This window comes from Globicephala melas, chromosome 18 (genome assembly GCF_963455315.2).
Source record: "Globicephala melas chromosome 18, mGloMel1.2, whole genome shotgun sequence".
NCBI classification, from domain to species: Eukaryota; Metazoa; Chordata; class Mammalia; order Artiodactyla; family Delphinidae; genus Globicephala; species Globicephala melas.
The window spans coordinates 2314325-2338946 of record NC_083331.1 but is presented as its reverse complement, the minus strand read 5'-3'; the positions used below and the strand labels follow the sequence as shown (position 1 = coordinate 2338946).

Genomic DNA, 24622 nt, shown 5'->3' with positions numbered 1-24622 from the left:
ATTTTTAGGAGTGATTTGGAGCTGTCCTTATTTAAAATGTTATGGTCAAAATAATTCTATAAATTTCTCTCCAACCAAACAACAGGCATTTCCCCGTGTTCTAGCTGATTGTATAAAATGGTGCTATTCATCGCTCAGTATTTTCAAACACTCAGGACTGACAATCTGCATTATTCAAAACCTAAGGGGTTAACAATTTCATGAGGGCATTCTTCACTCACTCACCTTTGACCCCTCCAGTCTTTTTTTGGATTAGAAAGTCCATCACCACCCACACAGCCCCACATCAGCTCTGCCTTCAACCTGCATCCCAAATCTGTCTACTTCTCTCCATTGCCACGGCTACCGCGCTGGTGCCAGCCACTGCGAACTGTCATCTGCACCACTGCAAACCTGCTTCCCTTCCTTCCCCTCTGGAAACCCCTCTCTACCCACAAGCAGACATGTGAAATGTAAGTCAGCGCCTGTCACTCTACAGTTTCACACCTTCCCGTGATTTCTCCCCACTGAGAACATCCAACCTCCTCCATCACCTCCCAGACCCTACGTGAGAGCCTTTGCTCACCTCTTCATCTGCAGCTGTTGGTCTTTTGCTCACAGCGCCCCATTCACTCTTTATCAGCCCAGGTGAACCCTCAGGTCAGGACTCACTCCTGGGCATCCCTTCCACCTGAAACCCTCTGCCAGCTCCCTCCTCAGCTTCAGACCTGCTCACATGACACCTTCTCAAAGAAGTCTTCCCCAGACACCCACTCACTCCCAACACAGCACTCTGTTATATTTATTTCAAAGCACTTGTCATCTAAATAATGGTGGCAAAACCACACTTTCTGTAAAAGATAGGCTAAGAGTCTGCGATTGGATTGGGAAGGGTGGCCAGAGAATCTGAATTTAAAGCAAGTGCATTAATTTACAGTATTGCTACAGATCGATAAAAACAGCAGTTTTCTAAGCGTGTGTGTATACACGTGCACATGCGTGCACGCACACGTATGGTTTCCACTTGCGACATATTTCTGTTCCTATCTAGAGCTTCCTATTGCTGGTGTAAAGCTATCACAAACCTAGCTTAACCCAACATAGTTTTATTATTTTATAGTTTTGGAGGTCAGAAGTATGAAAATGGGTCTTCCGGGGTTAAAAATTAAAGTGTGAACAGGGCTGCTTGAGCGGCAGGCACCTGGGCCTGAGGTGGGTAACAAAGCCACGTTTTATCATTGCCCCCCTTAACTCTTTTGGTTAACCTGCCATTAACCAGTGTTAGATGTGTTGCACTGGACAAGGATCTTACTCTAGACAGGCATGATTTAAAATGATGAGGCAGAACACTCCAGTTTTTTTTTTCTAAAAAGTGGATGTTGTTATTTTAATAAATTATTAGCTTCTATTCTAACGGTGACTCATGGTGGCTTCCATTTTTATTTGACACTGTATATTCAATCTTTTCTGTTACAGACTTTCAGAGGCTATCAGGTTCAGCTAGCTTCCTTCAGATATGTGTTAAAATTAGCATTGGAAAGGACACCAGTTCTTTATCACTTCGAGGTCAGATAACTGTAAAGTATTAGTATTCATGCTGGCAAGAAACTGCTCTGGAACAACGCATTATGCTTTAAGATCTACTTATAGACCCTTGACAAAAAATTAATAAGATAACGTTTTATGTTAGAACTTAAAAATCTATACTCCAAGGTAAATAATTTTGAGTTTTACTACATCTTGAGCAAAAATTATTTTCATAGGCTCCTTTATTTCAAAAACAATTTATGGGGACTTCCCTGGTGGCTCAGTGGTTAAGAATACACCTGCCAACGCAGGGCACACGGGTTCGAGCCCTGGCCTGGGAAGATCCCACATGCTGCGGAGCAACTAAGCCCGTGCGCCACAACTACTGAGCCTGCACTCTAGAGCCCACGAGCCACAGCTACTGAAGCCCACGTGCCACAACTACTGAAGCCCGCACGCCTAGAACCCGTGCTCCGCAACAAGAGAAGCCACCGCAATGAGAAGCCCGCGCACCGCAATGAAGAGTAGCCCCCACTCGCCGCAACTAGAGAAAGCCCGCATGCAGCAACGAAGACCCAACGCAGTCAAAAATAAATTAATTAATTAACTAAAAATTTTCCCACCCCTTTCCCTGTTAACCATCTTTAAAGTATGTTGATGGTATCCTTAATTTTGATTAGCTTTAAATGCTTCTAAATATAGTTATCAATATTTTAATGCGTAAGGCTCCAGACATGGAACATTATAGTATGTTTTGCAAAAATATAAGTTTTCATATGCTCTTGAATTCATGGTTACCTATTTATTATCTAAAATAAAACCATCTTAAGGATAGAAATTCTGCCTTCTACATTCTTTGATTCTTGTCATAGTCCATAGTATAGTAACTGAATACAGCGTCCACTACATAAATGTTGTTAAATGACATTGTTAATTTTAACTAACATTTACTGAATGCCTGGTCTGGATAGGCTGTTGCCAGGAGTTTGAGACACGGAAATGATAAATTCATGGCTGATGCTCAAAAGGAACTAATATAAAAGGATTTTTTTAAAAGGTGGGTTTGAAAAAGAACTAAACAGACTCCTCAGAAATGAGTTCAGTTATTTTTTATTTTTATTTTTTTTGTGGTACGCGGGCCTCTCACTGTTGTGGCCTCTCCTGTTGCGGAGCACAGGCTCCGGACGCGCAGGCTCAGCGGCCGTGGCTCGCGGGCCTAGCTGCTCTGCGGCATGTGGGATCCTCCCGGACCGGGGCACGAACCCGCGTCCCCTGCATCGGCAGGCGGACTCTCAGCCACTGCGCCACCAGGGAAGCCCCAAAACTGTGGTTTTAAAAGGCATGTTTGCTTAGTTCAGATAGAGGCTTATTTTAAAGCAGTGTTAAGTTTATAGAGATGGGCAATTCAAATATATTTTCTTAGTGTTTTATTCTTGGTTTTATTAAAGAAACTTAGAAATTTGAAGCTTTTACGATGTCCTTATATAGTATTTGACTAAAGGGTAATATCAAGGTCCAGAAGTTGAAGTTGGTGGAAATAAGGCCAAAATAAGGATGTTTTGTTCACTGTTTTGTTCACCACAATATAACCAGCACCTACAGTAGTGCCTGGAACTGAGTAGGGACTCAATTATACGTATTTGTTAAAGGCAGGCAGGCAGAATGAAGTATGTTCTCATTTACGATGTATCTGTGGAATAGGTCCCCACGTCTAGTTCCAATGTTATGATTGAAAACCGAAATCATTCCCTCTTTACCACACTTCATATGTGTCTCATACCAACTTTAACAGAAACTCCATAAACTGCTAGGAAAATAACCGGAACCCACAGAGCAAAAGGGGAAAATAATAGATTTACACATTGCTATTTTCCTGGCCCTTTTATTGCCATAATGATGTGATTGATGCATAGGTCATAGATTATAGGCTGACAGTTCCTGCATTTCACATCTCAGTGACCATCACACTACTTCATTCTCTACTAGGAATGTTCATCCATTAGCACTCTGTATTTCAACAGTGTATGTTAAGGTTCAAGATCACATAAAGTTCTACCTTGATAGATGAGTTGGATTTGGGAGGAAATTAGCATCAGAAAAGCACTGTTCCTACCTTTGCTTTTCAACCATACTATCTTAGGTATTTCCCTTTCGCTACCATATAAACCAGACTGAGTTCCAAAGTCATGCCTTCTTAGCTCTGTGATATGATCAATTCTGTCCACCCATCAACAATCAGTTGGTCAATTGACCAACTCAAGTGGTCTATCAGGCTTCTTGACAGTGTGCTTTTTCAGAGATGTTTCACATGTAAAACTCACTGCGAATGTTTACAATAGAGTTAAAATAGTCACAAAGGTGAGGCTGGGTTTTAGGTACGGTCTCCATGGCAACTTCTTCCTGCTGGTTCTCCCTCGGGGTCTGTTTTCCAGGCCTCAGCTGAGGCCATCTGTCAATGTTTTACATTGACACGCCCCTTATCCAGTCTCCATGACAACCAGAGTGACCTTCCCCAAGACTAATTCTATCCCAGCAGCTTCAGGACAAAGCACAGATGCCTTGGGCACATGCAGCCCTTGGGAAGCCCATCTCCTTCACCAGCGTGCACAGCACACCAGCCGGACCAAAGTCAAGTGGACTCGGGCACTGTGAGGGGCTTGGGGAGAAGTCTCAAGACCGACCCTTGCAAATCTGCAGATGGCTAAACACTCCTGCATCTATTTTCCCATAAAATTCCCCAAGGCACAATAACATGTGAAATAGGAGATGAGCTTGGAGTCTGGAATGGCAAGGACAGTGGGTGAGGAATTCTACAAAGCTCATGAGAACACCAGAGAAAGATCTGGTCCCGAAGTGGGTCCAGAGAAGAGCAACACCGGATGCTTTTGAGGCTGGGAGGAGAAGGAGGCGGGAAGGACAGAAAGAAGCGGGAGGCAGGTCCTGAGGGTTCCCCACCGGGAAACCACGTTCATGGTGGGTGAGCAGGGCTGGGCTGGCTTGAGAGAAGCCACGGAGAAGACCCTACCCGGGTCCAACAAAATGTGCAAAATTCAACCAAATGGGCACCCATTCATAATTGACAATTATTCTTTGAGTTTCATCTTCAATATAATAGCAATCTAGTTTAGTGACTAGAGTGTGTATTTTTTTTAAAGGACATTATAGAACAATTTTATTTGCAGCATTTTAGCTGCAAGCTTAGCCAGCATGTTTGGGAAACTTGGATTTGTTAGTCTTTGGAATTTGATATTGAAATATATTGAAATACTACTTTTCCTTTGGCTTTGAAAGAAACCTCAGATAAATTCGAGAACCTCTAAGACTAACACCGACTTGAACCATAAGGCGGTTAAGTGGCTCTATGGATCCCAAATGTTTCCAAGAAAATAAGCAAAAAATAAACACAGTATGTTTTGTAGTTCCTTTCCTACCTAGTGAGTTACTCCATCCTGCTGACACATCTTCCAGCCAGCTGAGCTATTTTTTCCCTATTATCTTTCTTGACGACTTTCTTTACAAACTTGTCTTCTAAGGCCCCTAATTAACTTAGGATCCACCAGAATCAACAGACACTTTAAACAAGCTGAAGTTTACCTTGATTCGACTTCTTTTTACTTTTTCATACATATTTTGAGCAACACGTTATTTATTCCAGATTTAGGGAGAGATAAATTCTTCCCTCTTCATCCAGGGAGGGCTGGGCAGCCACATTTGGTACTTTACTCTTGCTTTGCTTATTCTCAACGTATCAAACTACCTGGACTTCTGTTCTCATGAACTTTACCCTGTTTTTAAATGTCCGTAACAAAACTATGGACAACATGTAGATCAAACGTAATTCTGCCACAGAAGTTTAAGAGTAGAATTAGCAGCAGGTGATCTTAAAGATTATCCTTTGTCTAGATTAATTACAGTATAACGATTGAATGCCCGATAATACGGAAATGCTATCATGGTATTCTATTGATACAAATTAAAACTATTAGAAAGGGCATAATCCTGATAAAAACAGGTGGCATATTAGTAGTCGTAATAACTTGAAAGAAACTTGAAATGAGACGTTAAGTACAGTTTGTTGATACTTAATACATAATCATTTTGAGCTAAATTTATTCAACATTTAAAATTCATTTTCTATTATGATACCTATGAAGGTAAAAAATAATCAAGAAGCCTCATACCTATTTGGTTTTTAAATTGAACATTATAATTATATAAGATCCAAGTAAAAACCGATTACTTACCTTAGACGTTGTAAAAAGCACACTGTGAATTAACTGCACCGCTCCAGATCCTTCTGAGACAAGAGTGTTTCAGGCTGTCCCACGACTCGCTGAGTGAGAGGGGACAGTTCAAGTTCACCAACCAGCCTGGAAGAAAAGGCTCCCTGGCCTGGCCTTGTCTCAAGTTTCATCCCCGGTTGTTAGCAACAGGCGCATCTAATTTTACTTAGTGACACAAACAGCTCATATACCACACTTAAAATTGTTTGGGCACCAATTCCAGAACACAGCACTAAGTGTGCCAAGAGGGAAAAAATTCCTACGAAACCACCAGTTAAACCCCGAATCAGGACAGTCTTACGTAATTGTAACTTTCTAAAATGAACTTTACCTTAAATGAACAGCAAAAACTTCTGGGACACGTTTCCAGTAGAATCTAATGTTGACAAAAATCTCATAAAAAATCACTTCAAATTCACAGGCAACATTGAGAACTCGTAACTTTATTGGTATTAAATGTATACTGTTCTCCTCCAAGTAAACTTCATATTCTCATGTAATAGTCACTCTTTAAAAACCACTTTCCTTAGGCTTCTTTTTAAGTGAAAAAACTTTAACATTTGAGAAAACCTTAAATAATGATCATCATAATAAACAGAAGGTAAACTCTATGCTAAAATTATCACAGTTATTTTCTAAGTAAACTAAATTTATATTTTGTTTAACAAATTATGTGAATGTAACAAGGTGATGTTATGTTGTCTTACCTTTATTTAAAAAGGACGATAAGTAGATCATTCAATTTTTATAAGGTGTAAAGAACACAGAACAAATATCAAAATCTCAAATACCCTTAATCTTTTATTTTGCATTACTTTTAGAGTCTGAATTAAAACTGACTAAATTATACATTTAAATTCCCATTTTAGCACTAAACCTTGATCATGAGAAGCAATGTAATGGTAATCCATACAGTTAATTTTTATTTTCTTCTCAGGAGACCTTTGCTCTTATTCTATTCATTTATGCTGGAACTTCTTTTGAAATCTGATGCTGCTTAATACCAACAGCTGCAGGTCTTACAGGAAAAGCTGATACAGCTTCAACTAATCGTACATTTATTTATAAGACATTTGAAAATCTTCCAGGAATTCTTCACACGTTACTATTCTTCTCATCATGGCAATTCGTTTAGACATAAAACCATGGCACAACTACCGATTCTCAACAAAAATATCTACTATATTTAACAGTGATGTTATGAGAGGTACTTCTGTATTACTGTGTGTCTGAAAAGTCAAAATTTGAAACTCCTAACTCAATATTCTGGTTGAAATGTCACACTGAAAGGTTACTTACTGAGGGACCTTTCCACCATCAGTTACCTGGTTTATAGCAATGAACTTTTCAGCATTGGGGGCTGCTCTGTAAGGCCATTGGTCAAGTTGTACGTTGGATCTCCATTCACGTTCACAGATTCATTTAACACTATTGACTTCTACTTTTGGTCCTGCTGGAGGATGATTTCGAGAAAAGAGAAATCTTTTGATTTTTTAGCATAGTTGAGATTATTGAAACGAGATCTTCAAAGTTTCCACTGTAGGTCTAGTTCGGGTTTGTAACTCACATACACGTCTCATCTGTTTTCAACAGAATCATAACATCTTGAAGCTATAAGGGTCCTTAAAGAAAACTGGTCTAACCCTCCACTAGATGTAAAGTAGTTTGTTCAAGGTTAGAGCTGCTAAGGGCGTGGAGAGAAGTGACTTTCAGACAAGATAATTCAAGGGTGCAGTTGCCTTGAAGAGTTGGCAGGGAAGTTACTAGTGAGACCTATTAGGTCACATTCCGGGCCCAGCTGAAGTTGATGAATACACAGTAGGCCCATTTTAAACAGCGCCTGTGGCTTTATACGCTAACTGCAGCTGTGAGCACCTGTATGGCAGAATCTCCCCAGACCAGGCCGCACTTCTATCATCTGCCCAGACCCGCTCTTTCGTCCATCCTCCACAAAAACCAGGGGCGACAGATCTGGGAATCTCCCTCGCTAACCAGCCTGCCAGTCCCTAAGCTCCCCAGTTCCTGCTGCCTTGCCTCCCTCTCCACCCATCAGTGCCCCCTGACTGCGGGACCTGGTCTGTGTGTAGCCGACCTGCTTCCCTGCTTCTAGGCCCCGCTGTGCTCACCTTATACCTGGGGCTGCCAGAGAAACGCTGAGGACACGTAATTCTGTCCTTATCACCGCCCTGCTTCAAGCCCTTCAGCAAGCCGTCAGGATATGGTACCAGGTTCTGGACAGGCACACGCACCTTTGCGGTGGAGCCCTGCCCATCTCACCTGTCCCCTTCCTTTGGGCTCCATAAGAAACCACGGGAGTCACAGTGCTGTCGGCTGCCTGGTTGTACCTCGGATTAGAGTCACCTCTCATCTTTTTCTCATCTTTTACCTTTTCAGAGGCAGCCTTGTATATGGATTTTTTTTTTTTTTTTGCGGTACGCGGGCCTCTCACTGTTGTGGTCTCTCCCGTTGCGGAGCACAGGCTGCGGACGCACAGGCTCAGCGGCCATGGCTCACGGGCCCAGCCGCTCCGCGGCATGTGGGATCTTCCCGGACTGGGGCACGAACCCGTGTCCCCTGCATTGGCAGGCGGACTCTCAACCACTGCGCCACCAGGGAAGCCTCCGTATATGGATTTTTAAATGTATTATAATTGTTTGTATTTACATTGCCATCATTGGTTTATCGACCTGTTCTCTCTACTGGACCATGAACTCCCCGCTCAGCACCCGCCTAGAGTCAACCCTCAATTAGTTGAACTTTGTAGTTACACCAGACTCTGTTTTTTATGATATCAATTCTATAGTGCACAGTTAACGTTAAAAAAAAATAGAGCTAACATATACAATCAGGATGACATTACAAGAATTATCCAGAAGAGGTCAGTATAACAGCAATAAGGGATGGCTTTCGGGGCAAATGAAATGTGAAATCAAATTAAATTCCTTTGTAAGTGATAAACTTTAAACCTTTAAAAAATACCATATGAATTATTTGCACTTTCAACTGAAGATATACGTCTTCAAAATAGGTGGCCACAGACTTTTCAAGTAAGCAAAATGAAGCGATCAAATGATTCCATACACAACTGAAAACTCAGTTTTCATCTGGAATGTAATTAATGTAATTACCTGGACGATTCTCACCCAGCTTCTCACTGTTAAATATAGTAGATATTTTTAAATAGGGATGATCCAAGTGTATGCATTTTAACAAAGATAATTCATATTCCCTTCAGAGTTGCCATGTCAATAAAAAATGAAACTGATTACTAGACTACTGAATGTAGGTATTTTATGTTTTTCATGGTACTCTGGGAGAATTTAGAAGTCAATATTTAGTATAAAGGGCTAATTCAGTGTTTTCAGGGAAGACAGAGGGGATAAAACCATCGGGATGCTGGAGAAGTAAGAGGTAAGAAAAGGAAAGACTAAAAGCAATAGAAAACTTTTAGATTTCAGAAGAGAAAACGGAGCATGATCTGAAATTTCAAAAGTTATCTTATGGTAATGTCTGAAGTGAGTCATAATCATTAAAAAGTATTATTCCATGAACATATAACTTTGTATAATTATAGGGAACAGATCTTGCAGCTCCAGTAAGTATAGAGTTTTTGGGCAGAGAATGGAAGTGTGGCGTGTGCCCATCAGAATGACAGGAAACCCACTGAGTAATTACCAAGGCAGAACCGGCTCACGCTGGAGAGGAAATCCATCAGAAGGGCTTGGGATAAACCCCGACGTCTCCCGCTTCTCCCTGCCATCCCCACGTCCACTGCTCTGAGGTCACTACTTACATCTTCCTCCCCATACTTACCTCTGACCTTCAAATAACTTTATATTGCTATAGCTTGATTTACTAACTCCAGACTCACCCTGTGGGTTGAGTTCATATACGTTATCACCCAGTAGCCTTTCTCTCCTTTTCTCTATTGTTGTTTTACCCGTGGTCACGTCTGAAATTCCAGTCTGTGTAAGCATTTGTTTCTTGGTCCCTAATGACAGAGCATCTATCTCTCCACCCTTCTGCTCTCCAACCGAGGACATCAGCATTTCCCCTGCCTACTTTGACATGATCAAACGGATCACATTCACATTCCATTCTGAAATGATCATCTCCTGTATCTCCTCCAATTTGACCAGATGGATTCAAAATATAAAAATGCAAAAAAAAACAGTGTTCGCATTTTTTACTCCTCTGGAAGAGTCTGAGAAGAAATTGCATTAATTCTTTAAACGTTTGGTAGAATTTACCTGTGAAGCCAGAGCTGGTCTCTGGCTTTTCTTTGTTGGGAGATTTTTTTATTTTGATTCAATCTCCCTACTTGTTATTGGGCTCTTCAGATTTTCTGTTTCTTACTGATTTGGTCCTGGTAGGCTGTATTTTTCCTGGGAATATATCCATTTCTTGCAGGTTATCCAATTTGTTGGAATGTAATTGTTCATAGTAGTCTCTTATGATCTTTTGTATTTCTGTTCTATTGTTTGTAATGACTTTTTTTTTTTTTTTTTTTTTTGCGGTACACGGGCCTCTCATTTTTGTGGCCTCTCTCGTTGCGGAGCACAGGTTCTGGACGCGCAGGCTCAGCGGCCATGGCTCACGGGCCCAGCCGCTCCGCAGCATGTGGGATCTTCCCGGACTGGGGCACGAACCCGTGTCCCCTGCATCGGCAGGTGGACTTTCAACCACTGCGTCACCAGGGAAGCCCTGTAATGACTTCTTTTTAACTTCTGATTTTGTTTATGTGAGTCCTCTCTTTTTCTCTTAGTCTAACTAACGGTTTGTACATTTTAATTACTTTTCAAAAAACCAGCTCCAAATTTCATTGATCTTTTCTATGGTCTTTTTAGTTTCTATTTCATTTATTTCTGCTCTGACATTTCTTATTTCCTTCCTTCTGCTGACTTCGATCTCCTTTTCTAGTTCTTTGGGCTATAAAATGAAGTTATTTATTTGAGACCTTTCTTTTTTCTTAATGTAGGCACTTTTGCTCCCCACTTTCCTCTTAGCATGGCTTTTGCAGCACCCCAAAGGTTTTATGTTGTGTTGTCATTTTCACTTGCCTCAAGGTATTTTTTCATTTCCCTTTTGATTTCTTCTTTGACCCATTGGTTGTTCAGGAGCGTTTTGTTTAACTTCTACATATTTGTGAATTGTCCAGCTTTCCTCCGGTATTGATTCATAGAGAATATTTTTTACCTGCCCCATTATCCTCTGTGCTGTCTGTTCATCTCTTTCACACCGCTTCCCTGCATCTGGCAACCTCTGCTCTTTTTTCATTGTCTCCATAGTTTTTTTTTTTTTTTTACATCTTTATTGGAGTATAATTGCTTTACAATGGTGTGTTCGTTTCTGCTTTATAACAAAGTGAATCAGCTATACGTATACATATATCCCCATATCTCCTCCTTCTTGCGTCTCCCTCTCACCCTCCCTATCCCACCCCTCTAGGTGGTCACAGAGCACCGAGCTGATCTCCCTGTGCTATGCGGCTGCTTCCCACTAGCTATCTATTTTACGTTTGGTAGTGTATATATGTCCATGCCTCTCTCTCGCTTTTGTCTCCATAGTTTTGACTCTTCCAGAAAGTCATATTATTTTAATCATACAGTATGTAGCTCTTTCAGATTTCTTCTTTCACTTAGTAATATGTATTTAAGTTCTTCCATGTCTGTTTGTGGCTTGATACCTCACTTCTTTTTATCACTGAATAACATTCCATCGTCTGGATGTACCAGTTTGTTTATCCATTCGTTTATGGAAAGACATCTTGGTTGTCAACAAATTCTGACAATTATGAATAAGGCTGCTATAAACTCCTGGGTGCAGATTTTTGTGTAGACATAGGTTTTCAACTCCTTTGGGTAAATACCAAGGAACACGATTGCTGGATCATATGCTAAGAGCGTGTTTAATTTTGTAGAAACTGCCAGAGTGTCGTCCAAAGTGGCCGCACCATTCTGCACTCCCACCAGCAGTGAATGGGAGTTCCTCTTGCATCACATCCCCGCCAGCACACTGCTCAGGTTTTACGGGACACTCTTGCTACTCTAACTTACACACAGAAATAACAGAGGCACGTGAGCACCACCACACTGAAGTCATCTGCCTTTGGAACAAATAGGCTATACCTGTGGGATTCTCTGGGTTCTGCTGTCTTCTCCTGTCCTACTCCTAGTGAAGCACACCTGCAGGCCTTGCATTTACTTTCTAAATCTAATAAAAGTAGCTTAGGGCTTCCCTGGTGGCGCAGTGGTTGAGAGTCCGCCTGCCGATGCAGGGGACATGGGTTCGTGCCCCGGTCCGGGAAGATCCCACATGTCGCGGAGCAGCTGGCCCCGTGAACCATGGCCGCTGAGCCTGCGCGTCCAGAGCCTGTGCTCCGCAATGGGAGAGGCCACAACAGTGAGAGGCCCCCGTACCACAAAAAAAAAAAAAAAAAAAGTAGTTTATTTGCAGGAAAATATTCTTAACCAAAGTATATACAGATACCTTCCCTTTCATCACCCTGGGCATCTATTTTATTTGAAAAAAAAATCTACAAATAACTGAAATCTGTAAGTTGGAAAATATCTCCCAACTGTTTAAGGTGTAGCAAATAAAGGATAACACCACTTTTCAATATGTAGCTAATATTTTTTAAATTAAGCAACATAGAAAAATCTGGACTCCTTTCCAGTATAAACTAAGAATATTTAGTCTAATGAAATTATAAAATCTTACAAATGCCAAAAAGGCAAACTTTATAAAATATTAAGTTTTTTTTTTCTTTTTCCTATTTCCAATTCTTATTTCTTGTTTATTTTCTTAAAGAACAATTACTCATCTGGCTCACCTCATTTGATTATTGTATGAAGTAATAAAAATATAAAATCAAAACCATGCACATGACCATGGTTTACTGATAGGTGCAATGCAACCTCCCCTTTAAAGTACGGGTCACTCATATAGTTTTCTACGCTGTGCATTGTTGCAACGGTTTTGCAGAGTGAGGGAACTCAGGGATGATTCTTACTGTAATGCAACACGTAGAGTATATTCTCAGTGATGCAGCTACTACAATATTATTTTTCAAAAAAAGAGAAACGCTTATTTGTATTAATTTTTACAACCTGGACATAGTTTACAAACATTAATTTACTCAGTTTGAATTCTTAGCTCCAGCGAGGAAAGCAACGTTTTTTTTTGTTTGTTTGTTTGTGTTTTGCAGGGGGCACAGGGGTTGTGTATTATCTCATTCCCTGAAGCAAGAGGTGAGAAGAGAAAGCAAAGTCAGGATAAAAGGGACTAATTCCTTCTTTGCCAAATCTTTCGAGGATGACTAAGCAGTAATTTTGTATGAGGTGATTTCTCAAAAAAAGAATGTTTACATATATTCCAGTCTATGTTGAAAAATATTCCACATATTTCTTAATAATTGACTGCTTTCATTAGTATGGGTCAGGGTTTGGTAGACAATGGCCTGTGTGTCAAATAAGGCCTGCCACCTGTCCTTGTAGGTAGAGTGAGACCAGGTCACAGCCATGCTTATTCTCTTAGGGATCCCCGTGGCGGCCAACGCTGCAGAGCTGAGTAGTTAGTTGTGACAGGGACCTTATGCCCACAAAGCCTAAAGTATGTATTACATGCCTCCTTACAGAAAAAGTTTTCTACCTCCTGATACAACCCACTGGAAATAAACTGTATTGTGGGTCACGTTTTACTTTGGTTTTACTATTTTAAAAATAAATTTACTGTGTCTAATTAGCACTGTCAATTCAAGAAGTGAATCTGATAGTTATATGACATTCTTACATCCCCTCCACCTTCAAAAAACTAAAATCAACTGTACTCAGTCATAAAAAAGAATGAAATAATGCCATTTGCAGCAAAAGGGATGGACCAAGAGACAATCATACTAAGTGAAGCAAGTCAGAAAGAGAACGACAAATGTCGTATGATCTCACTTATACGTGGAATCTAAAAACGATACAAATAAACTTACTTACAAAACAGAAATAGACCCACAGATACAGAAAACAAACTTATGGTTACCAAAGGGGAAAGGCTGGGGGGAGGCATAAATTAGGAGTTTGGGATTAACAGATACACACTACTATACATAAAATAGGTAACCAACAAGGACCTACGGTACAGCACAGGTAACTCTACTCAATGTCTTATAATAAACGATAATGAAAAAGACTCTGAAAAAGAATATATATATATATATATATAATGTATAAATGAATCATTTTGCTGTATACCTGAAACTAACACAACATTGTAAATTAACTATACTTCAATTTTTAAGAAATGATTTAATTAATTAATTAAAAAGTATATACAGTCAAACTTATAGGAAAGAGTGGAAAATTCTCAAGGGCTAGAAATACGGACGGAAGTCACCGTCAGAGACAGTGGGAGGTTAAGCTTCACAGGTGCGGAGGCAGCAGGTGAGGAGACCCGCTCTCGGGCCCAGAGGCCAAGCCTGAATCTTTGTGCCCAACAGGGATCACTGGCCTCTGGGAAGAGCAAGGCCAGAGCTCCTGCCATGGAAGGAAATACAAGGAGAGGCCCCTCCCCCCTCAAGGCTGTGGATGGAAAGACAGCAAAGTGAGAGCCTGTACCAACCACGAGCCTGCACCGTGTGTGGGTGTGAGTTTGACCAAATTTACCACAAATATGTGCTCTAAACCCTCCCATGAAATGTACAGAAAATCTGGTCTAGGACCCGTCAAGAAAGGGCAGGAAAGGAAAAAAGGAAGACAGGCAAAAATGGGGCAGTGAAACATGATCCTGTGTAAAGGATGACAGAAGTGTCCCAGGCAGATTAGGATAAATGTTAATAAAATTAAAATCTTTCATAAAAAGGAAGTACAGTGGGCTAAACCACCCTTCTACTATACTCAACTCACCTCGATACTTGCTAATAGAATACTGCGTTAATAAGATATTATTCTATCAATCTCCTATATTTACCTGACTTACTAAAAAGTCAAAGAAGTACACTTAATGAGAGGAGGAAGACCTAAAGGAGGTGTCTACAGAGTTTCCAAAGACAGATTCTGTGAGGTTTTAAGGGCGTGAAGGTTAGTGGTGCTTAATTTTTATACGACGTCACTTTAACCTTAAACGTTGGTCTTCTTTTCCCTTGATTCAAGGAATCACTAGCCCTAGCCACATGGACTGGCTGTTTGAGCTGTTTTGCATCCATAAGAAAAGTGAAATGCAGGGCTTGTGGGAAGGTTGTCCTGGGCACTGTGCTGCAGTGGGGACCACGGGTTTGGAGGCAGGTCTCTGTTACTACCCGGCTCCGCCCAGCAGCCACCTGGGCCAATGACAGCCTCTGTGGCCCAGTTTCCGCCTGTGTAAAGGGGGGCCCTAATCACAGGGTGCCTGTGAAGATGGGATGAAATGGAATTCCTCAAGTGCCTGGGTTAGAGCAGGAGCTCAATCGATGGCATGGACACAGCCCTTTTGTTGTTAAGGCAAATGCCAGAGGACAGAGGTAAAGGAGCAAGCTATTAGGGGTACATCTGAGAAGGAGATTCTCTGGAGAATAACTTATTGGATATTTCCCTCAATTCATCCTGAATTAAGAGATTTCAAACAAACAGACGGAGTCATGAATCTTAAAGGAGAAGGATACAGAGGAGGAAACCGTGTCTACCAAGAGGGGCCATTGGTCAGGACCCTGAGTTCCAACACAACCCACAGAACTGCACCTAAATAGCTCCACGATTCATACAGGCATTCTTTGTAAGAATATGACTTGTAAACAGCCCTAGCTTTTTCATATCTGTTTGCTCCTTAGGTCTTTGTCTTCAATGCAATATGATTTCAGTTGAGTTTTTCAAATTTAAAAATTCTTCCTTTTCTCATTCAGAGACCTTATTTTTGAAAAAAAGGGTTTAGCAACCAACATTAGACAAAGATAATAAGCACATTTTTATAAATTAATATCTGGTTCATGTTACTTTTCCAATTAGGTTTTCATTGTTTCATTATTAAGGTAATTATTAATGCAGTTATGTTTTGATATAATGGAATGACTTAGGGTTTTGTATGTGCAGCAACGAAGCCTACTGACATGCTAAAAATCTAATTTAAGTGATCTTGGTCAGAGTCCAAGACTGGGCTTAGAGAGCTGTTAACCTCTTGAAATTGAATCCAAAGTAGGTATGCATGTCCAGGCATTTCCTAGCACATCTGTAACTATCACCAGACTTTCAAAGGGGTCCATGACCTTAAAATACTTAGGAAGCATCTCTTTACTATCTCCTTTTCCTGTGGCCTCCTATTCCAGTACAAATATCTCCCTCACACCTAACAAAATGATATGCTAAAAAGACACGGTGTTATATGTAGTTATTTTGTTTCCTAATTTGGCAGGTGTCATGTTCAGAAATTTATATGCAAATATACTTTGAAGGAGGGCTGTCTATACAGAGAACACTGTATTTGTATCACTGAGAGCACATAACAAGTTGTGTTTACTTCGTATAAATTTAACTAAGAAGACAATGAAATGGGCAGTTTTTTAAAAATTACAAAGCACCATTTCCTAAGTCTAGAAAATGAAATGTTTGGGTTGTTACACTACAATGATCATTCCCACATACATCACTTTCTAACAATACAATTCCGGAGAAAGAAATACAATTACCTTTTTTTGCTTAACTGTAACTATGTCTGTAGATACTTGCAGATGTTATCCACAGTAAGAGAGGAGCTCTTGCAGGGCACAATCTTAAGTAGTAAAGACTAAACGCGGGTCTGATAAATTAAAAAAAAAAAAAAATCAGGACTTCCCTGGTGGCACAGTGGTTAAGAATCTGCCTGCCAATGCAGGGGACATGGGTTCGATCCCTGGTCTAGGAAGATCCCGCATGCCGTGGAGCAACTAAGCCCGTGCGCCACAACTACTGAGTCTGCTCTCTAGAGCCCTCGAGCCACAACTACAGAGTCTGCATGCTGCAACTACTGAAGCCCACGCACCTAAAGCCGATGTTCTGCAACAAGAGAAGCCACCGCAACAAAGACCCAATGCAGCCAAAAATAAATAAATAAAATTAAAAACAAAACTCTAAGTAACCTACAGGTTTATTAAAAAAAATCAGAACGAAGAAAATGAAATGGTGCCGATTAAAATGTAATAGTACATATATATTTTTAATATATTTAAAATATGATCTAGCCACAGGAATAAAATGCCTCTTTAAAAATGAAATGAGCATTATCCTCATTATGTGTGAGAGAGGTGTTTTCATAGTTTAAAAAAGCAAACAAGTTATTGGTTAAATGTGAGTTTTATTCCTTTTATAGTCTGCTATGTAGTTCTAACGAATCTAATTTGTTCAATGGATTATTCATCACTACATTTTTTCTGAGATTAAAGAAACATTATTCATAGATTACAATTGCTATGCAGGGCACCTTCTTATGTTTCTAAGCCTGAAGTGTAAGTGTACTATCTGTGTTAATGATTTATGTGCAGTATCTACTAAATATTGTATGTAATGTCTGATTCAGCTCTAACAAACACTGAAAATGGAAAGAACGTAAGATTCAGAGAAAGTAAAATAATTGAAAACATGATTGTTCTACAACCTCAAAAGTTCACTGCGGGATGTTTTACACACGTGGACTGGGGGCCACTTTGCAATCATTTTGTTTGGAATGTTTGGAAGCACATTTTCTCCAGAGGAAGTTTTAATACCAGACACACTGAACCTTCCAGTAGAATAGTCCATCACCAAGAACCAAGAGATCAGCTTAAGTAAATATTTGACAAATACTGTAAAATCTATTTTTCATAGTTTTTAAATAACCTGCTTATGTTCAAGGAAGAAAAGCACGAGAGTCATAGAAAAAGGCTTACTTGAAAAAGTACAATTCCCTTGTTTTACACAGATTTACTCGCTTTAAGGGACACCCAACAGCACTAGTACAACAATACCACGCATCTACACAGAGTGCCATCTCTATAACATCTGCTCCTACGACAGCAGGTAACACGGGACGAGCAGCTGTTTCCCAGAAAAACCGTACGTGACTGTCCCAGTCAACTATCCAGCGACGGCTCCTATCAACTTTCTAATTAATCCCGATTTAACCAAGTGATAACACGCAAATATGTACCTACCAACCATGGGTACTCGGTGGGTAGTGGCTGAGGCTGGAGGGACCACCCCAGGGAAGCGGGTGTGAGACACGTGACTTCAGGGCTCTCTGTCTCCACCCCCCGCCCCGCCCCGCCCCGGGAAGCCCGGGTCAGCCCCCAAGTGTGCTCGCGCCTAACTCCGGGGGCGGGCCGGTCAGTAACCCAGGGCGACGCGATGAGCAAAACCAATTCACGGAACATGAGTCACTCCCCCGAAGTTAAGTCCAGTCCGAGGGCGGCTCGGCCGGCAAAACTATCTGGGGCAAAGGCAGGCGGACGGCCCCAACTACACTGCGTGGCTTCCCCCCGGACCCGCGGGCCGCAGCGGCGGAAGGATCAGGTGCGGGGTCGGGCTGGGGGCGCCTGCCCACGCGCGGGCCAGCTCAGGGGCTGCAAACCGGGCAGCTGACGGCGAAGCGGTGGCCCGCGGCTGCGCTCCTTACCTGCGCTGCTCTCCGCGGTCCGGCGGCGCGGGCTGGCGCCGCAAGTCCCGTCGTCCTAGGCGGAAGGGCCGCCGTCTTCTCCCCGGACAGCGCGGGCCGCGGCTCCGTCTTGCGTCCTCGGCGGCCGCCGCGGCGACTGCGCTCCCGGGCAGGAGGGCCCACATCCCCGCGCGGGCTCGGGGCGCCCGGGACCCGGCGCCGGGCGGGCGGGGGCCGCAGACCTCGGCGGGGCGCGCGGGGCCCCCGAGGCGTCTCGCCCGCCCGCTCGGCGCGCGCGTCCACGTGCCAACCCCGCGTCACGTCCCCGTGGGTCGCTGGGCCCCGGCCCGTCTCCTCTGCCGCCGCGGGGGCGCCTTCCAGCCGTTCCCGGTGCAGCGGCGTCGCGTCACGCAGTGCGGGTCGGAGCTCCGGTGTTCCCGCCTCGGCCCTCGTCCCACGAGGTACCAGAACCGGCGCCGCCCTTTCCGCGGGGGCCAGGGCGGCCCTGCTGGGGACCCGGCCCTTCGCGGGCTCCGGTGTGTCCCCCGGCTTGTCCCCCGCGAGCCTCTGCGGCTCCGGACGCCGAGCAGGGCCGGGGCCTGGCAGCTGGGCGGCCCCCGCGGGGTTTGCAGAAACTCTGTCCGCAGCACCAAGGGGACTGCGCGCCCACCCGCTGCTTGGAATAGCAGCTGTACTACGATTTGTTTTCTTTTTTAAAGCCTGGAGCGGTTCGCTCAAATGATGATAAGGCATAGGGTTTTCCTGGTAGTGCTTCTGTGTCTGTCATCTGTTTACTTGTTGACACCGCACGGGAGAGTGACTTGGTTCCAGCAGTTTTGTGTCCGGGGAATGGCCGGGGTGTCCGCAGGTGTTTGGTGAACGTACTGAGGAGGTAAATTATCAAACACATTCCTGAAAGGGTCCTACTGGTGTATTCTGTGAATTTTTAAATGGAGATAACTCTGTTTTATCTGGAAGCAAATGGAAACACAAAGACGCTGGGGTATTTAAAAATGTTTTTCACGTAACCAAGTGGATAATTGCAAGGCAGAAATGTTTACAACTCTTAGATTACATTTTTTTTTAAAGCAGACTTTTCACAGGTGGAAATCAAAAGCCATTTTCCCAGAAAAGTCCAATGAAAATTTTCATTAATTATTCTCCACCTCATAGGTGATAGTGACAACCATTCTTTAAAAAAATTTACTCTCACAGGGATAAGTAAGATTGCTGTAGATTCAGATGTGCTATTAAAGATGGATTAATAATCTTCTACATATTTCACAGGCAGCATAGTGAAAAGAATTGGGAATTGTTGCTCTAAAAATGTCCATACTATACAGTAAAGGTTGCTGATTTTATATTTGTGTCAAATAGTGTAAAAGTTATTAATGTATTCTGCTTGCCGAAACTGACACGATCCCAGAGCCAACATCATCTCTCTCATTGGCTTAGGAAAAAAGAGCTGGCAATAGTTTCCTGCTGGGGATGGTGACAGCGTCAAGGACCCAGAGCACGTGCCATGATTTCCCTGATGGAAAAGGTAATTATATCCAAAGTGGAACATGGAAAAAGCCAGGGGTGTGTACAAGGTCTGAACTCTCCAAATGGTTTTGATTGAGCACCTTATCTGAGATATTTTGATCAACACAGGACATGTACAGTTATTTGCATCTTATACGTATTTATGAATATATTACATGCAGAAAGTTAATATATTAGATTGTAAAACACAAAGAGAAAATTTTAAATGAATGGTAGAAGTGAACATAAATAGAAAAGGTATTGGAATGGTGATGTGAGGCTCTTTGTAGACCCTCTCTCCAGGAAACAATCAAAAGTGAGTGGTGAAAATTATTTTAAAAACATTTATTTAAAGTCTCTGGAAATTGTCCTGAGGGTATACAGTACATGGAGAAACATTCATTCATGAGAATCTACTAAATCTTGGTAAGAACAGCAAGAATCTGGGTATTCGGTCTAGGACTGAATCTGTGCCACCCCAGCTCAGTGTGGTGCGCTGTGTGGCTGCAGCCAAGATGACGGCCTTCCGCTCCTCCAGGTCCCAGTCTGCGTTGCTGGCTTCTCCTTGGAAGGGGCAGGCCTCCAGCATCCTCAGCCCCCTCCCGCAAGCTGCAGGCACAAGCTTTATTCCAGGCAGGTGTGGCCAACAGGTCTGGGACTTCCCACGTACCTAGCCACCACTCTAGGGTGGAACCTCTACCCCAGGTGTGGCAGGCCAAGGATATGGGGCCACTACTGTCCCCATCTTGGCTCCCTCGTAGGGGGCAGTTCCATACTCGGAGAGGAGAGGAGACTAGGGGCTGCAGTCCCTAATCAGTGCCCTAGTCGTAGGGTGGGAGGTCATGGTGAGAGAGGAGGCCACTGTGCCCGCCTCCAGCTCTGGAGCAGTGAGGCGAGGTTCTGCCTGGGGCAGAGGCAGGCTAAGCAGGGAGTTCCACAGCCCTCCCTGAGGAGATGGATTTTATTTGGAGGAGATGGTGGGGAAGGGCACTCTCAGAAATGACGGAGAGCTTGGTAATACGCAATTGAGAAGAGGCTTGTAGCTCCATGATAGCAAAGAGCTCAGTGGTAGACTAGCTAGAAATTTAACAGAGAAAAGCAAGGATAAAGAGAGAAGAATGCTGTGGTAAATAGAGACTCCATGCTTAAAGAGCGCATGCCACATCTCACACGCTGCAGGACCCAGGGCAGAGCAGTAACTTGGAGGGAGCCTGGGTCAGACCCACTTGCTGATCTTGGAGAGCTTCGCAGAGAGGCAGGAGGTAGCAGCGCTCAGCCTGCGGTGAGGACTCTGCAGCAGCCATTGTGCAGAGCTCATCCCACCATGAGGATGAGGTGTTGGTAAGCGCCGTTTTGAAATCCTCCCTCTAGTGCCAGAGCCCAGCCCCACCTACCAGCCGGTCAGCACTGGTGTCCTGGGCTGCCTCAGGCCAGGCAGCTGGGTGGGCCCAGAACCCAGCCCTACCCACCAAGGGGTGAGAACCAGCCCTGGAATGCCCCGGGCCCTTGTCCCGCCCACCTGAGAGCTAACACCGACTCCAGGACCCCCAGGGTCCTGCAGCTGGAGACCTCAGGACGTGGCCCCATCACCAGCTCCAGGACACCATGGACCCTGCGGCCAACCACGACAGGACTGGCCCAGCCCACCAGAAGGTCACCCCCTCGTGACTCAGCCCCACCCGCCAGCAGGTTGGCAGCGGGACCAAGACTCCCCTGGCCCTGTATCCAGCCGTGCCAGGACTTGGACCTGCCAACCCACGGCCGGCTGGCAGCCTCTGCACAAGGCAGGGCCTGGCAACCGACTGGAACAAAGGTCAGACAAGCCTTCTAGCATGCCCACAGTAGTCAGCCTGCTACAAGAGAAGGGCCCGGGCAGCCCACATAGGAGGAAGCCGTACAGCATATAGCTCTGGTGACCATTACTGAAATGGAATCAATAATTTTAAAAAGCCCAACAAACAGAAGTCCAAGACCAGATGGCTTCACAGGTGAATTCCACCAAACATTTAGAGAAGAGTTAAGACCTGTCGTTCTCAAATTATTCCAAAAAATTGCAGAGGACAGAACACACGTTTTGGAACACATTCTATGAGGCCAGGATCACCTTGATACCAGACAAAGATATCATAAAAAGAGAAAATTACAGGCCACTATCACTAATGAACATAGATGCAAAAATCCTCAGCATAATATTAGCAAACCGAATTCAACAATACTTTCAAAAGCTCATATACCGTGATCAAGTGGGATTTATCCCAGGGATGCAAGGATGGTTCAGTAGCCACCCATCAATCAGTGTGATACACCACATTAACAAATTAAAGAATAAAAACTATGTGATCATTTCAACAGATGCACAAAAAGCTTTTGCCAAAATTCAACATCCATTTATGATAAAAACTCAACAAAGTGGCTCTAGAGGGAAATCCCTCAACATAATAAAGGCATATATGATAAGCCCAAAGCTAATATTATACTCAGTGGCTGCATTTCTATACGCTAACAAGGAACTACCAGAAAGAGAAATTAAGAAAACTGTCCCACTTACAATCATATAAAAATTAATAAAATAACAAGGAATAAATCTAAGGAGTTAAAAGACCTGTACTCAGAAAACTATGAGATGCTGATGAAAGAACTGGAAGATGACACAAACAGATGGGAAGATATACTGTGCCCATGGATTGGAAGAATTACTGCTGTTAAAATGACCGTATTGTACACTGACCCAAGGCAGTGTACAGCTTCAGTGCAATACCTACCATGTGTGATGGATTTTGATCTGAGAGTAGCTTTTAAGTGAAGCCTGCAACACATCTGTCCTGTTGTCAGCTACCAATATTTACCAAAAGGAATCTTGCTGCTACCGCTGCCAAGAATGCCTTTTACTAGCTGCTTGACCTGGAGCTAGTATTCGTTTTAGTATTGTAATCCTTACGTACATGTGTTAGAACCAATCATTTACTTCTAATCTATAAATTTAGTCCAGGTTTAGAATTAAATTGAATTCTTATTGCATTTTCCATCTTAGTCTTTCATGGTGTAATTAACTAAGCAGATTTAAATATATATTTTAGTCTGTCATTTCTAAAAATTACCTTCCACGATGTGTTAAGAATTAAATAATTACTGTCAAGTTGCTGCAAAATTAATTGTTACCATTTTAATATAACCACACAAAACAGGGAAAAGTTACTGAGTCTTAAAGTGCTTCTTAAAAATTTTAGTTAAGAGATTCATCAATGCTGACATCTTAATTTTATTCTACTCTTCAACTGGTGCATTTATTTTTATGTAATTATGAGCTGTCAAAGGTCCTTTTCATAACAACAGGTTTTATTTGCTTCACTGAACTTAATGAAATCCATGTGCATGAGGGAATTTTACAGATGTATTTAAATTCAGTACCTGAAATTCTTGTTTCTAATGGTGTCTAATATTTTAAAATATGTGGGCTTTTGAAGAAAGGAAATCATAGAATCACAAGAAACAAGTTAAAAGATACTAAAGAAGATACTTAGCAGATTTTGATAACTTCAACTGGTTTTATACTTGCATCATTTTAATCTCTTGTATAACTAATTTAGCCGTAACATTTCCAGAGAAGATTCTGCAGTCTTCTTTGGAAATATGTTCTGTTGTCAGAAAGAGTTTTCGAAGAATTAACAGGTTTGTTTTGGCTCCTGCATCACCTTAGAGGAAGCGTTTGGGTCATTCAGTGTCTTCCATAACGCGACCACTCACGTTAAACGTTCTGTGAGTTTTAGACCAATCTCAAGATTTGGGGGTTCTGAGGAAGAGATACTGTTACCAAACGCAAGTTCATGTGCCCAACGCACAGTGAGGCCAAACAAACTGAAACGTTGGCGTTTGGAGCAGAGAAAGGTTTCTTGCAAGGCCATGCAAGGAGATGGGTGGCTCACGCCCCCAAATCCTCTAACCCTCTGAAGGGTTTCAGCAAAGCATTTTTAAAGGCAAGGTGAGGGAGGGAGGCGGTTAGTTGCTGCAGACTTCTTGGTGTAGGACCCTTTGTTCTTGCAGCTGTCAGGTAGGTCAGGCCGTGATGTTCCTGTGAACCTCCAACCAGACATTCTGCAGCTGTGCCTCTACATGAATAGACTCTTAAAGGCCAGAGCTTGGAGAATGGGCTGTCCTTTGTATTTCAGGCTCTAGGCAACGTTCTTTTACAAAAGGTGCAGAGCCAGCCTGACTAAACAGAGCCCAAGGGTTAAAGTGAAAGGAACAGATCTCACATGGAGTCAGAGTCGTTCTTCCCTGTTGCAGCACCTGTGCAGAGTGTGGTCCTCCTGCCGCCCTGCACCCCGCCCTGCTCCTCTTCTCCCACCTCTGTCCTGCCCTCTCCCAGTCCTCCCTCGACTCAGGGTTCCAAACACTTGTCCCTCCTTGTGCAGATTGGCATCCGCTTGCTTCTGAAACCTTGGCTTTTCTACTGCGGCACCTCTCCTTCTCTGCATGAAGCATCATCTGAGCACGGTCCATCTTACTCCAAGTAAGATCTCGGTTAAAAAACCGAGATAATATTTGTTCCTTTTACAGTTACCTTATGGCAGACTTTTATTTATTTATTTATTTATTTATTTTTTTGCGGTACGTGGGCCTCTCACTGTTGTGGCCTCTCCCGTTGCGGAGCACAGGCTCTGGACGCGCAGGCTCAGTGGCCATGGCTCACGGGCCCAGCCGCTCTGCGGCACATGGGATCTTCCCGGACCGGGGCACGAACCCGC

The 24622-nt window shown here is 43.0% G+C and overlaps 2 protein-coding genes across 24 annotated transcripts in view; one reads left to right on the top strand and one right to left on the bottom strand.

The window, feature by feature from the left end:
- Positions 1–18530, bottom strand: part of SGCG (sarcoglycan gamma) — a 54197-nt gene extending 35667 nt beyond the window's left edge. For 2 of the 10 annotated variants that reach the window (XR_009559842.1, XM_060288167.1), the window contains exon 1: positions 566–768. The gene's annotated coding sequence lies outside the window, so the exon portion shown is untranslated. Of the gene's footprint in view, positions 1–225; positions 522–565; positions 769–5750; positions 6768–7114; positions 7243–16434; positions 16545–18374 lie in introns of those variants that run through there. The other 8 variants (XM_060288170.1, XM_060288168.1, XM_060288171.1 and 5 more) reach the window with 8 other exon arrangements.
- The window catches only part of LOC115866801 (uncharacterized), a 290768-nt gene continuing 284244 nt past the window's right edge, over positions 18099–24622 (top strand). For 13 of the 14 annotated variants that reach the window (XR_009559844.1, XR_009559843.1, XR_011376902.1 and 10 more), the window contains exons 1-2: positions 18099–18271; positions 19809–19896. Coding sequence is in view for 11 of the 14 variants with exons in the window: in XM_060288175.1 (XP_060144158.1) it covers positions 18107–18271; positions 19809–19896 (253 nt within the window). In the remaining 3 variants the exon portion in view is untranslated. Of the gene's footprint in view, positions 18272–19108; positions 19246–19808; positions 19897–24622 lie in introns of those variants that run through there. The other variant, XM_060288176.1, reaches the window with a different exon arrangement.